At 42.4% G+C, this 15,366-nt stretch overlaps 1 protein-coding gene across 2 annotated transcripts in view; it reads left to right on the forward strand.

Annotated features, from left to right (window-relative positions):
• The window catches only part of VWC2L (von Willebrand factor C domain containing 2 like), a 60,661-nt gene that overhangs the window by 2,869 nt on the left and 42,426 nt on the right, over positions 1-15,366 (forward strand). For both annotated transcript variants that reach the window (XM_075607231.1, XM_075607229.1), the window contains exons 2-3: positions 1,542-1,996; positions 9,641-9,770. In XM_075607231.1, the coding sequence (XP_075463346.1) occupies positions 1,607-1,996; positions 9,641-9,770 (520 nt within the window). In that variant the 5' untranslated portion in view covers positions 1,542-1,606. The remainder of the gene's footprint in view (positions 1-1,541; positions 1,997-9,640; positions 9,771-15,366) is intronic.

Genomic DNA, 15,366 nt, shown 5'->3' on the forward strand with positions numbered 1-15,366 from the left:
TTTATCATGAAAGCAACAGGTATGAATTATTTAAGGGTTTATGCCATACAGTACTGAAAGGGTTTTCCATTACATTGTAATGATATACACACACACTGTATTATGGCAGCCAGACTTAAAGCTAACATGCTATTTTAGAAAATAACTGCCAATCACCTACATATTATACAGTAACAATATAAAATTCAGCACCGACGGGAAACCCCTGTTGCTACATGAGCCAGTATACAGTAACCTCTCAGAGCAATGCAAATAAATGTTTCTCTCCCAAAACCAAATGATTATCTGGTATATTCAGAAGGAGGACGCTGTTTAATAGTTTTGATTCATTGTGCTTGAGATATTATATGGTCCCTAAGAGAGGAAACATGAGTTAAAGAAGGTAAGCGAAGCTGTAAGTTATCTGCTTTCCCTTTTTTGCTGTCTCCCTGTGACTTCTATCACAGATGTCAATGTGTGAGAGAGAGAGGTCTTTGAACAGACAGGATATTGGAACCATGTGGGCAGTACAAGCTCATTGCTCAGTCATCCCGGGGCGATCTGCTCTGTTCAGGCTTCTTATTTTCCTGGTATTATTCAGGGCATTATAACACTTCGAGCTTGCAAGATGAAAGACAATAGAAGGACAAGCTCAGAGTGTGACTGCTTAGGGTGGACGGCAGGGCGGCTTCATCACCACAACACTTCAGCCTAGTGATGTCAACTGCAACTTGCTTCATTGAATCGATCAGTTTTCATCTTTGTATGCATTGAGAATGATTGTTTTGAACCCTTTTATACACCTTTGGCACTCAAGGGGTTAAAGTGACATTCTAAATTCAGGAGCCCTTCCATGAAAAATAACATTCTGCGTGATATAGTAAATTGGGTATGACTTTATCTGCTCACCAACTACCTACTCTACTGCTTCGTGTTTATCAAAACATTTTGATATTATCCTATAATTATAACTACCTAATCCTCCTGATGCCTTGATCGTCCTGTCTCTGACCCTCCCCAAGTGGTTTGGAATTTTTGATATTTCCAAATTAATTGTTATTTTAATTATTTAAATTCATTTATGAGCTGGAGGAGCCTGAAGGGGTTAAATCGAAAGCATTTCATTCTCTTCTGTTATTGTAATGCATTCAATAATTAATCACATTCATTATTAATACCTGCTTTATCCTATTATATATTAGTGGGGGCAGTGCAGCAAGCAGGATGCATAGAATATTGCTGTACAGATGCCATGACCGGGGCAGGTACAGTGGCTAAAAATAATGAAGAACAAACTTAATAAACAACATATTGGAGTACAGTTTACAGGACACCATTAAGAGCCAGCTAGCCAAAAATAAGTTCATAATAATGATATCTAATATTTATATTATATCATCATCATTATTATTATATATAATTATCTTAGCACATATTTGTTGTGGTTTAGTTGCAAGTGTTGCAGTAAAATGGATCATCGTCTTGTCTCTGCCAACCCTGGGATAGGGTTTTTGATTATTCGGATTTGCACATTAACTTGTCTGTTTGCCGCTTGTTTCTAGCCCCCATGGCAGCAGCTGGGTACAGTTCCTAGTGGAGTGGCACACACAAAGCCTGGCATTAGGGGATGGCTCTACATATTTCTGCGACCTCCATGATTCTCTTGGCAATCACAGCTTCAGTGTCCTCTGCTTCTATCAACCAGGAAGACTACCCTGCTGATGAAGGAGAACAGGCTTCCAGCAATGACAACCTGATCTTTGATGACTACAGGGGCAAGGGCTGTGTGGATGACAGTGGTTTTGTCTACAAACTGGGGGAGAGGTTTTTTCCAGGGCATTCTAACTGTCCTTGCGTTTGTACAGAGGATGGACCTGTTTGTGACCAGCCGGAGTGCCCTAAAATCCACCCCAAGTGCACTAAAGTGGAACACAATGGATGCTGTCCAGAGTGTAAAGAAGTGAAAAACTTTTGTGAATATCATGGGAAGAGCTACAAAATCTTGGAGGAATTTAAGGTAGGTCGTGTAATGCATAATCAAAATCAACGCCTATTGCACGCCCACTATGGCCATCTAAAGAGCGCCACCTTTTATCTTACAAAACCTTCACTGATCATAGGAAAAGGCTGGCGTTGAATTTTATAGGTTACAGATGCAGCGGCCGTTATTTGAACATATCACAGAGCCGTTTTCGTGTGCGCTGCTGTACTCCACGCAGCCAAACACGCGGTTGCTTTGTTTGAATTTCACGGATTCCGATTTCTTTGGGTGCAATTCTTCGTGTTTCCGTGGCAGGAATGAATGAATTGTAATGTGTACAGTACAGTACTGTGTCAATTTGCAGGTTTTTAAAAACCAGAACACTAAAATTCCATTCTCTGCACTCGATAAAAACGAGTCAACACGCGGTAATGACGCGCCATGACATGGGTATTCCCCAGGTATACAGCGCGTGATATGTTCGAATAACGGCCGCTGCATCTGTACCTCAAGGAAGGAGGTATTATGTAGGGCCTGACAATCTGAAAGAAAACAACCTCCATACTCAGAATATCAAAGATTTCCAGTGTCCCAACATAATTCTTATGATGCCAGAAAGTGGTTAATAATATGCTCAAACAAGAAGTCCTTTATTAGAAGTTAGTAACTCTTTTGGCGGTTTCTTGTAAAGTAAACAGTGTGTATAATGTTTTCAAATACATGTACGAAACAAATATACGGTGAAAAGTGCACACCGAACATGAAAACAAACAAGCAGGGAGTAACTGGTGACCCCAAGAGCTTGCAATCTAAGCAGTCAGTAGGAATATGGATAAGTGCAGTGGGGTTATTTGTAAGGGCAATCCCAGTACAAATAAGTAGGTTATGTATTGCATGCCTTTACATTACATTGTTCACGATGATCACAGCACTGTGTGACATTTAGATATTTTCTGTAAAGACTCATTCAGTTTATTTGTTGGGATGGTGAAAAATGACAGCAAAAGACAAAAAAAAAAAATCCCCAATGCTATGGCTTTTGTTGTATACATCAGGTCACTATCCCAGTAATATCCCACTAATATATATATTAGTGTAGTGGGTTTGGGTTTTCAGCTTGCTGGAACTGTGTGTGTGTGTTTTTACCATGAAAAATGACCCGAGTAGAGATGTGTAAATGTCTTCAGATATGCGTCATGATTTCTCCCAAAATTTTGGCGAACAACCAAATTGTTCCAAATTACACACCTATTTCTTAAGAAAATGGCATTATATAAAGGACCACATAACCTTGCCTATTGACTTTTTATGCTTGGTGAACTTTATTTTGCAAAGCTTTCTGTTTCCTCACATTTTTCCCCCGAAACCCCCTCAGCAAAGTTAACGTGCTTGGCATAGTTGTGCCTCGAAAGCGTTGTATGACTCGCCCATGATCAAATCATTGCAAAGTGCGGCTTTAGCCTGTTATCAGTTAGGTCACCAATAAGAAGAACACAATGTATTTGTCTGTTGTATGATAGCTGCTGATTTGCTGTTCATGGTTGGACTTTTCTGCCCAAATTTAAAAATGAAAATAATATTATTATATTACATAACACATCATTAAATGTAGTGGGTAAAGTGCCCCAATTCTCAAAAAAATCAGCTATCCTTAAATGTTGGTTTTTGAGAGGTGCTTATCCCTTAATATCCCCAATGATTAAATGCAGAGTCCATTCCTGTAGTATATAAACCCATAAATACCGAGTTATCTTGGTCTCCAGTGTCTGTTACTGTATATTCCTTTGTGCATGGGCAATACATTTCAAGTTATAGGCATCTCTACTGATGTTTCAAGGGTTTGGAAAGCAGTACTGGGTAGATTCAGATTAATGTATCAGCTGCTCTTGCTTTTGGGAAGCCCCAGAATAGTTTCTTGTGGCCTTAGTCAGCATTGCTTTACGTTGCCGAAGTTTCATTTTAAGTTTGTTTGTACAAAAAAGGTGGATAAAAAAAATGTGTACTGTATTGTAGTTTCCATATCAATAGGTTTGAGGGGCAGGAGGAAGAGGCATTGTAACCTTTTTCTAGGTGTTGGCTTGGGAGTGATGGGTATTTGATGCAATAGTCAGAGAATCAGTACTGATACAGTGGAGACACAGTAGGTAGGTTATGGACATGATATATTGGAGTGTTAATATGCATAGCACTGATTCTTAAAGTCAAAATATTTCAAGATGTATGTCAAAAGTTAGGAAATTTGAACTCACTAGTGACTAGTCCATAATAACTCTGCCCCTTCTGTGTGATATCAATTAAGCCCAGAATAAGATCGCGCCATCTATAGATGTCTGAATGTATTTGTTTTCTCTGGGTGTAAAACAATTCTACCATTTAGTGGCAAACAGTGATTTCTTGAACCTGAATGATCTCCGTTCCTGGTATAAAATGAACAACAAAGAAAGGCTGGCAATGGGTTTATGTGAAGATTTCTAGTGTCTTATTTTTCAGACTTGATGTGATATTTCCCCAGATCTCACTCTAATTGAATCTCTCTCATTGGGATTGCAATTATTTCAATATTGTATTAAACATGACACTTTCTATTGGCCAAGGCTCCCCCCCCCCAGTTTTTTAGATCTATTACCCTTGCATACAGTAGTTGCGTTGCACAATTAAGAGCAACAAAAGTGGTGCTATTTCATAAGGTACCGTTCAATGCCAGAAAACACCTTAGGGCTCATTTTCACTTGAATGGGGCCAGAAGGTGTCTTATGAAATAGTACATACATATATATATATATATATATATGTATATGTATACAGGCATACCCCGGTTTAAGTACACTCACTTTAAGTACACTCGCGAGTAAGTACATCTCGCTCAATAGGCAAACGGCAGCTCACGCATGCGCCTGTCTGCACGTCCTGAACACCAATACCAGCTCCCTACCTGTACCGAAGCTGTGCGCAAACGGGGAGACTATAGAGCCTGTTACAAATGCCTTATTTACATCAGTTATGCACGTATATGATGATTGCAGTACAGTACATGCATCGATAAGTGGGAAAAAGGCAGTGCTTCACTTTAAGTACATTTTCGCTTTACATAAATGCTCCGGTCCCATTGCGTACGTTAATGCGGGGTATTCCTGTATATATATATTTCTGATAAGGTTTCTAAAGAACACTGAAAACAGGAGAGGAAGTTTTGCTTTCCTGGTTTGATTCCTAAAACCTGCTGGGAGGGGATCAGTTTATGACGTGAAAGCAGGGCCGCCAACAGGGCGGGTCTGCCGGGGTTGGCATCCCGGGCCCGGTGAGTCGTGGGGGCCCGGCTGGCCGGCATTGCAAGTTGGGCTCGACCTCTGGCCAGGCCCGTCTGCCAGTCCTCTCGCGGTCGGGACCCAGCTCTCCCTTAGCAGCAGCCTTCATGACTCTATCCCTCTGTCCCATGCCAACGGGCCTCTCTGTCGTCAGTGCACCAGAAGCGCTCTGACGTCAGTGCTCTCTGCTTCCGGCGCACAACGGCATGAGAGGGACGCCTGTTGGAAGCTCGGTGTGGGACAGAGGGATAGAGGCATGCAGACTGCTGCTGAGCGGAGAGACGGGATCCGGCTGCGAGATTACAAGCAGCTGGGCATGGCCAGAGGTCGAGCCCAACTTGCAGTGCTGACCGCCGGGCCCCCACATCCACTGGACCTGGCCTGATCATCCACAAGTTGTCTTTTTTTATATATGTATTGTGGGGGTCTTTTTAATATGTATTGGGGGGTGAGAGTCTTTTTTTATATGTCTTGGGGGGTGGGCTTTTAAAAAATATGTATTGGGGAGGAGGGGGGCTTTTTAATATGTATTGGGGGGTGTCTTTTTTATATCTATTTGGGGTTGGTGGTCTTTTTATATGTATTGGGGGCTTGGGGGTATTTTTATATGTATTGGGGGCTTGGGGGTATTTTTATATGTATTGGGGGATGGGGGGTATTTTTATATGTATTGGGGGCTTGGGGGTATTTTTATATGTATTGGGGGCTTGGGGGTATTTTTATATGTATTGGGGGCTGGGGGTTATTTTTATATGTATTGGGGGCTTGGGGGTATTTTTATATGTATTGGGAGTCTTGGGGGAAATGTTATAAGTATTGGTGGGCTTGGGGGTATTTTCATATGGGTTGGGGTATTTTTTTATATGTATTGGGAGGGTTGTTTTTTTATATGATGTGTGTATATATATCTTGTGGGGGGAATTGTGTGAGCGGGAGGGAATAAGTGAGCGTGGGGTAATTGACGGAGGGAGAAGATAGAGGGGGCGAGTGAGGAAAAGACGGAGTAAGAGTGAGATGCAGGGGAGAGAAATACATGCGAGGCGGGAGAGTGAGAGGGGGTGAGACGGAAGGGAGAGAAATACATGGGAAGAGGGGGGGAGAAGTGGGGCCATGAGGTGTGAAATGGAGGGGCAGCTCGCAATACCGCCAACAGGGGGGGGGCTGCTTAAAATGCTTGTCCTGGGCCCCACGATTTCTGTTGGGGGCCCGTCGTGAAAGTATTCAGCTAGTGCCAGCTCTGATTGACCTTGGGCACCTCACCTGCATGTGCCTGCGCTGGTGCGGTCTCAATGTGCCTCAGGGAAACTAGATTCTACTGTGGTACAATGTGAACAAACAAATATAAAGTCCCCAGCGCTAAAGTCCAAGATACCGTGATCTTTAAGGCAGTCTCTAGTCTTTAAGGTGGTAGTTGGGCTCTGATATAGATGCTCCAGATGGGATGATGTCCTTGATATAGGTGGATACACCGTCTGAAATAACAGATAAAAAGACACACCTGATTGCGCAGTGTGTTACAGCAATCAGAGCCCTATCTGAGATGTGAAAGAATCCTACTCACATAATAAACGCCAATATATTCAGTGGAGAGGATCTGTGCTTGCTCCCCTTCTAATCCGCTCCTCACACGAACCCCACGTGGAGACAGCTTACTGGGGACAGCTTACAGGGTACACCCTCTATCCTCAATGGCGTCGGGGTTGCGTCCGTAACGACACCTCCACCAATGTGAGACAGGAATATGTACAAGGTAGTGTAGTATGAACAGACCTTTATTCCTTAAAATACTATAAAACGTGATAAAATACACTCACATGGTGCAATAACAGATGGTATTGCTCAATATGCCGTCCGCAGCTTGCATTTCCTGATGCCACACCGGAGAGAATCACTGCACACAGACACGCTGTCGACTTGGCGTGTGACGTCAGTGCTATAGGAAGCTCTCCCTGCGGCAGTGTCACGAAACGCGTAGGGAGGAGGAGCTTAGTCTTTTGGACCATCCCAGCTATTGTAGTCCTGCCGCAGGGAGAGCTTCCTATAGCACTGACATCACACGCCAAGTCGACAGCGTGTCTGTGTGCAGTGATTCTCTCCGGTGTGGCATCAGGAAATGCAAGCTGCGGACGGCATATTGAGCAATACCATCTGTTATTGCACCATGTGAGTGTATTTTATCACGTTTTATAGTATGTTAAGGAATAAAGGTCTGTTCATACTACACTACCTTGTACATATTCCTGTCTCACATTGGTGGAGGTGTCGTTACGGACGCAACCCCGACGCCATTGAGGATAGAGGGTGTACCCTGTAAGCTGTCCCCAGTAAGCTGTCTCCACGTGGGGTTCGTGTGAGGAGCGGATTAGAAGGGGAGCAAGCACAGATCCTCTCCACTGAATATATTGGCGTTTATTATGTGAGTAGGATTCTTTCACATCTCAGATAGGGCTCTGATTGCTGTAACACACTGCGCAATCAGGTGTGTCTTTTTATCTGTTATTTCAGACGGTGTATCCACCTACATCAAGGACATCATCCCATCTGGAGCATCTATATCAGAGCCCAACTACCACCTTAAAGACTAGAGACTGCCTTAAAGATCACGGTATCTTGGACTTTAGCGCTGGGGACTTTATATTTGTTTGTTCACCGTGATTATCAGGTTTGGAAATACCTGTCATTATTGTCACCTAGCTGCTGTTTTTTTTTTTTTTTCTCACAGCATTGTGTAAGTCACTTTGATATTAATTTGATGTTGCACGAGCACTTATCATTGTTTTAAGCACAATATTGTTAGCACTTAGTTTAGTGTAGGTTAGCGCTTTTGGAGGGGTTATTTTTTTTTTTTTTTTTTGTTTTGTTCATTTTTGTGGTACAATGTACAGTATACTGTCTGCAAACTCATTATAACAGCGGATATCAGTGGTCAGTAACTTTACCATTTATTTCGGAGTAATACAGTGTATTTCATGACTTCATTCTGTTGCTTGTGTTTTGAAATGCAGAAGTTGCTGTTCAAAGTTCTTTATATTTAAATATAGCCCTTTAACATGTGACTTCTATGTTTGGTCCGCACCCTTTCAGTATGTTATATTGTCCCGCCAACAGCTTCACACAGACACGGCTGACTAGCACAGTCGACATCGGGCAGCAGCTTTTTTTGCTAGTTTGCTTGTAACTCCCGCTCTGTGTGTGTTTGGGGATATTGATTACAGGAAGTGTTGGAGCATGGCCTGACAATAAATTCCCTGTCTAAAACAGGTCAAATCGCTTGGCTGTGGGATTAATTATAATCCAATCAGGCATATGCCTCTCGGAATATATCTCAAGACCCAGGCTCTCTGTAAACACACACAGAACTATGTGTACACATTTGCTTTACTGTGCACACACACACATACCCTCATACAGTACCTACCTCTCGTTGCCACATTTGCCTCCCTATGTATACACATATCTTTATGCATTTACGCAACTTTCTCTCTTGATATACTGTACACCTGTCTCTCTGTGCCACACACACACATCTTTGTTGTCTCTGTGCACACACATTGAACATGTAGATATATGTTTCACTGTGCACAATCACACACACATGCCTTTCTGACCAGACACACATACGTATATACACACACAAGTCACCTGACTGTGCTCACACAGCTGTCTGTTTAGCATATTTTAGATTTCAACCATCCTGTTGCTTGTAGGTATCTGTATACAGTTCCTGCATGTAAGATATTGGCCTGTCTATTGGAAAACCCTGGTTTGACTGTCAGCTGCATGAGATTTGCCACCTCTGTTTGTACGGGGAAGAGTGCAAACAAAGTCCAAAAGTGCCAAACCTCCTGGTATTGACATGGACAATTAGGCAGATTACTGAGGCCAAACTGTCCTAATCAGCTGTCAGTTTTCTTGTTTCTCCATCTCCCTGTGTTATAAGCTTCTACAGACAGGGTTTCGTACTGATTGCACTACTTTGTAATGTGCTGTATAGGACACACTTGAAGTACTATATACAAAATCAGGTCTTATTATTCATTTGTTTATGGTGGGAAGAGGCAAGAATAAAACTCATATCTTCTAGTATTTTATGTCAGGATGGTCAGAGCAAAAGCTCACCAACAGACCAGGTTTTCATGGCAATACCAAACTGAAATAATGGATTGTTAGAACTCGGTTAGTTGGTCAATTGTGTGTTAGAGACATCTTGAAAAGCCGGCCTCCGCAATGGTGTACCCATCGCTTTTCATTGAGAAGGGCTGAGTGAATTGGAAAATAGTGGTTATATGCTAAAGTGGCATGTAACACTTTGCCTGGTCTACACACCCATCCCTGAAGGGCTGAACCTGGCTTTAACCATTCTCTCCTCCCCCAGCCTTCCCCGTGCGAGTGGTGCCGGTGTGAGCCCAGCAACGAAGTCCACTGCGTGGTGGCCGACTGTGCCGTGCCGGAGTGCGTGAACCCAGTGTACGAACCTGAGCAGTGCTGCCCGGTCTGCAAGAATGGTGAGAATGTCCACCTAGGGCTCAGGGCATGTTACACGTAGGGCTCCTGTAGTATGGTGCTCTGTCTGCTATGGGCTGTTCTGCTGTTCAATCTGCTGCTGCTCCCCTGGAGATCTGGCAAACCTGCACTATTTCTGTGCACTTATAATGCTTTCAAGTAAAATAACATGCACTGTTGTGAAGTGTTTACATTTAGAATGGCTTTTAACTTCATTTTGCTTTCTAAGTAAAGATAACACCTCTAATACATAGTGAAAAACAGTACTGGTATTTAACTTGCACTGCTCATCTCTTACTGTATCTAAATTAAGTCTTGTTCAATGTTGGCAAAGTTTAATTTAAAAAAAAAGAGATATAGACGTCCTTGAAAATAGGGCTTTCAGCGAAATATAAACTATTGTGGTCAAGTAATACGCCGGAGTGATAATACTAGGAGAGACGCCTCCAACAATAGCCCCAACCAGTGGAGTTGTGCCTGTTTTGGGAGGCATCTTTCCTAGAGTTATCGCAGAAGATTCCTCTTTTATGGAGCAGCGTGGCACACATCCGGAGTTGAAGTGCTCTCTATCAAACAATTGTTAAAAGCCATACGCCTACCATGTTTCCCCAATCAGAGCACGGCCAATGGTAAATATCTGCCAAGTCTCCAGTGGGTCATTTTAAACCTTAATCCATCAACACCATGACATTTAAAACCCAGTGGGAAGTATCTTATAATCAACCATATTGATTAAACAATACAAAAAAACACCCCTGAGAACAACATGCGCATGAATGCAAACTGGGAAAAAGAAAATCAACCCAACATATATTTAACCAAAAACACATTTTTATGTGCACTTTGTATCCATTCAATTTGATGTCGCCATTTGTGACATATTTGACCTGATGTTCTAGGGGTCATGGCGCACTATATAGAGAAAGACATATCTGATTCAACGTCAACCATAGAGCAGCTACAAATTGACATTTCAGAATTGAATGAACTCAAAATTAGCTCATGTTTCTGCTTTAACTCCACCTGTAATATAAATATGATATCACAACACGTTGAAAAAGGTTGTGCGAGGGTGAGAAGAGCGTGAAAGAAGTAGGGAGGACTGGTGGTGGGATATGCCGTAAGATAATAAGCACAGACTGAAATAAAGGGAAGGTTTATAAGGGAATTCGCACTACATTAATTCCCAACAAATGCATGCAGGTCATTTTAAAGAGAACAATATAGCACTAATAATTAAAGTACATTTTCAAATGTTTCTGCGCAATTATTCAAAATTGCATCTTTTTCTTACTATTGCTGTGCATGAGAGTGATCCATATTTGTATACAGACAAATTCAGTCTCGATATTTAGAATGTAGAATGGGATGTTTCTTTTGAATAAGGCTACTTGCTTCCGAAGTATGAAGCTCTGCTCTGATTCCTGAGCTAATGGTTGAATGTTCAGGATTTGGACGACCACAAGTATTTAGCACAACCCCATCTAGGGGCATAAGGCATGAACTGCAACCATAGAGATGGCATCACTGGACCCCACACGCCCGGGGAGTTATGTATTTATTTATAACATTTATGTAGCGCCCTTATCCAGAGTGCTGTACATTAATAAGTAAAAACATGCGTGGGGTTACAAATGGAACATTTCATGTGATGGGAATAGAGTAATTGTTAAGATGTCTTTGTTGGTGGGCACGGGTGGGAACATTATGGATGGGCTAGTGGTTAGGTGCATTGAGAGGTTGGTTGGTTGGTGGGCAGGGGTTGTAGTCAGGTCTCTGGATTTAGCAAAGTCTCCTGGCTTCCAACCCAATGCAAAAAATTACGCCATCAAGCACTGCATTTAGCAAAAGAAAGTGAAAGCATTGGGAGTGGGGTTTTTTGTTTCTTTTTTCTTTGTTATCCCGATTCTGCAGGTGGTAGTTATATAACCAACCATGTGTCCAGTTCATGTGCAGTATAAAAGCCAGCCTGTGCATGTCAATGAGGGATTCACAGCGCTGACCCTGTGAAACCAACTCAACTGTGGCAAGTAACACAGATCAAGAAGCTTCCTAAAGAGTGCGACAATACACTCAACAAGAGAACTTGGAGTAATGAGGCTCAAGCCTCGGTATCCAATATCACCACTGACAGATTTAATCTGTCAGTCAGAACAGAACGGTCAGTCAATGAGGGATACCTGTCTTATTGATACACTATATACGTGTATCTTCTTTGTATGGATTATATGTATCTGTGACTAAGAAAAAGGTATACATAGACCTGCTAGGGAAATTAATTGGACACATCTCCCTTATGAGAGTCTACCAAGAAGGTTTCAATGAAAGCCGATAGGGGGGGATGGAGCGGGGAAGAGAATTATTGGCGATGCGGATTCCATGAAAAGTCAATTGGGACTACTTAAAATGAGATCTCAATTGATTTCTTGAATTACATCCTATTTATAAATTGGCAAGTGAGGGACATATACGGTTTAAATAGTATTGACATTAGGGCCCTTGTCCTACAAACTGCGATTGCATGGAAAGCCCTTCGAGAATAAGGGCCATAGTATCAGTTTTGCTGTATATGTTTGCCTCGCCAAATCCTATCCCATTATATACAAACTGAAACATTTATAGGGCGAATCTTCCAGTGAGCTGTACTCTGAGATAAACAAGTCAGAAGTGAACTCAAATAGCCCCTGGCTTAACATTCAATGTGTCTGAAAGGCCGAAAGTCCTTAACTACTTGTGCTGACATGCACCTTAAGGTAGTTCTTCAAGGCCACAGCTCAGGTTATTGTAAGCTCTGTGCAGAACAGGAGTTTCAAACTATGCATCAGTGCCATAGGGCAACGCAACAACATTGTGCATTGCAGTCTCCTCTAAGCAATATTGAAAACATACCCACATGCTGATTATACAACTTAAAATAGGACAACACAATGATTATCTATAGTCTTCCATCGCTTTGTAATTTCGATCTCTGCAGTATTCCTAATGCTGTTCATTAGCGAAGTAAGAGATCACATTAACCCCATTACTGGGATGTGACCCCAGAGGGCGTCCTCTGTTGCAGGGACAAATCTCTCTCTGTGAAAGGGCAGAAGTGCAGCGCTAGCATTAAAATAACTGTCATTACTGGTCACTTGTGGCATTGATCTGAACCCGGGGAGCTGGGGCTTTATCTCAGGGTGAGAGGTTCTACCGAGAACATCCTTAACCTGATGTCAGAGGTGTATATACATGGCTGGCTGCACTGTGTGTGCCAGAGGGCAAGAGTACCCATTGCATAGTATTATTACACTAACCCCTTCTGTGCCATATAAGGCCTTGTATTGTATATTACTATATTCATGTTCTTAAGATACAGGCAGAATCTATTTTCACATATTTGAGTCACAGGAAGATTGTGACTTGTTCAAGGCCACTAGACCCCAGAGTGTTAATCTCTAAGAAGCCAGTCATATTAACATGTTACATTTATATAGTCCTAGCATAGTGCATTAATAAAACAGGTGCAATTTTTTTTATAATACTACAAATATTTTTGTAATACTGTGTAATATTTACCCCATATCATGTTCTGGACTGTACATATCATTTTACAGAAACAAGCCCCTTGCTCAATAGAGTTTCCAATCTCTGATGCCCAAGGACAGGGAGATAAAGTGAATTGCACAAGGTCACAATGAAAGCAGAGTTATGCTTCAAAGTCAGCCACTTCAAACACAATAACATCAGATACTCATCCTAACACGTGAATGTAACTCTTAAAGTGACATTGGCTCTTGCCATTTTTCTTTTTTTGCTTTGTTTTAATAAGTGCAGCAGCTCCTTGGCAACGTCATTGTCTCCAAGCTGCCGATCGATCAACAAAGATCCAGCTTCCCACAGCACCCAATATGGCCGCCTATTTCAAAAGAGGAAGGGCTCTGGCTTGCTAAATGTTTGCTGTAGCAACCCAATAGATCTTTGTATATATTACAACTCATTAAAAATGGCATAAAAAGTGGGGGGTGGGGAAGGATAAAAAAAACCTGCAGTATCATCTAATACTATTGTTGCAGGGTACATGCAACCACACACGTGGGTTCTCTTGATAAGGCTTATTTATTGAGCCTTAAAAACATACAGCACACAAAAACAAAATAGCTTCTCTTCAGTATACAAAAACAAAATAGCTTCTCTTCAGCAGACAAAAACAAAATAGCTTCTCTTCAGCATAGAAAACAAGGCAGCTTCTCTTCAGCATGCAGGACACAGACAGTTATCACACATGTACTTTGAAGAACAGACCTTATAGCAGTAATCTCTTCAGTATTTCAGTCCTGTCTCCTGACCAGCTAGCTTGCATGTGTGTACAGCCTGGGGGTTTTAAAACACCTTGATTATGCAGCTGGGGTCAGACTAATTAAGCAGCCCTTCTCAACTGAAACTTAACCTCGTCACTGCTGCACTGCAATGCTAAACATAGGTTTGTCAGGTATATGGCTGGTGACGTTCATTCACCCTGTCACATTCCTCCCCTGTTAGTGTGTGGCTGGGGCCACGCACGGCTGAAGCCCGATCATCCACCCCTTCTCTAGAAAAGAAGTCAGCATTTGCATTTTCTTTTCCAGGCCTGTGCTGAATCTCAAATGAGAAGGGTTGGAGGGCCATATACCACCTGGTCAATCTAGCATTGGAGTCCATCATACTATTTAACCACTTTAATGGAGCATGGTCCGTCACCAGAGTAAAATGGACTCCTGCCGGGTAATGCCTCAAAGCCTCGATTGCCCATTTTACTGCGAGACACTCCTTCTCAATCACTGAGTAGTTTTTTTCCCTCGGGAACAATTTCCTACTCAGAAAAAGGATCGGATGTTCCACTCCCTCAAACAGTTGTGACAACACTGCCCCTAGCCCTATCTCTGATGCATCGGTTTGCACTACAAAAGGCCTGTTGAAGTCTGGGCTTCTAAGGACAGGAACCTCTGATAGACACCTTTTTATGTCCTCAAAGGCTCTCTGACACTCCCTTGACCATACCACTTGTGTAGGGGCACACATTTTTGTGAGGTCCGTTAATGGGGCTGCAACTTCCGAGTAGTTGGGGATGAACCACCGATAGTACCCTGCTAAACCCAGCAGAGACCATACCTGCGTTTTTGTTTGGTGGGTCAGAACTTCTTTCAGGGCAACTACCTTGTCAGCTAGTGGCCTTACTTTTCCACCTCCCACTGCATACCCTAAGTATTTGGTTTCCGCCTTGCCTAAGGCACATTTCTTAGGGTTGGCTGTGAGCCCTGCCTCTCTTAGAGATTTGAGGACCGCTTTCAGCCTATTTAGATGGGCCCGCCAGTGTTTACTATAAATGACAATGTCATCTAGGTAGGCTGCGGCATAAGCCCTATGGGGTCTCAGCACTTTATCCATGAGTCTCTGAAATGTGGCTGGGGCTTCATGCAGTCCAAATGGCATTGTCACAAACTGGTATAAACCCATGGGAGTGGCAAAGGCTGTTCTGCACTTGGACTTTTCCTCTAAAGGTATTTGCCAGTATCCTTTTGTTAAGTCCAGTGTGGATATATATTCCGCGTTACCAAGGACGTCAATTAACTCGTCCACCCT

The sequence above is a fragment of the Ascaphus truei genome, chromosome 7 (assembly GCF_040206685.1).
Source record: "Ascaphus truei isolate aAscTru1 chromosome 7, aAscTru1.hap1, whole genome shotgun sequence".
Lineage (NCBI taxonomy): Eukaryota > Metazoa > Chordata > Amphibia > Anura > Ascaphidae > Ascaphus > Ascaphus truei.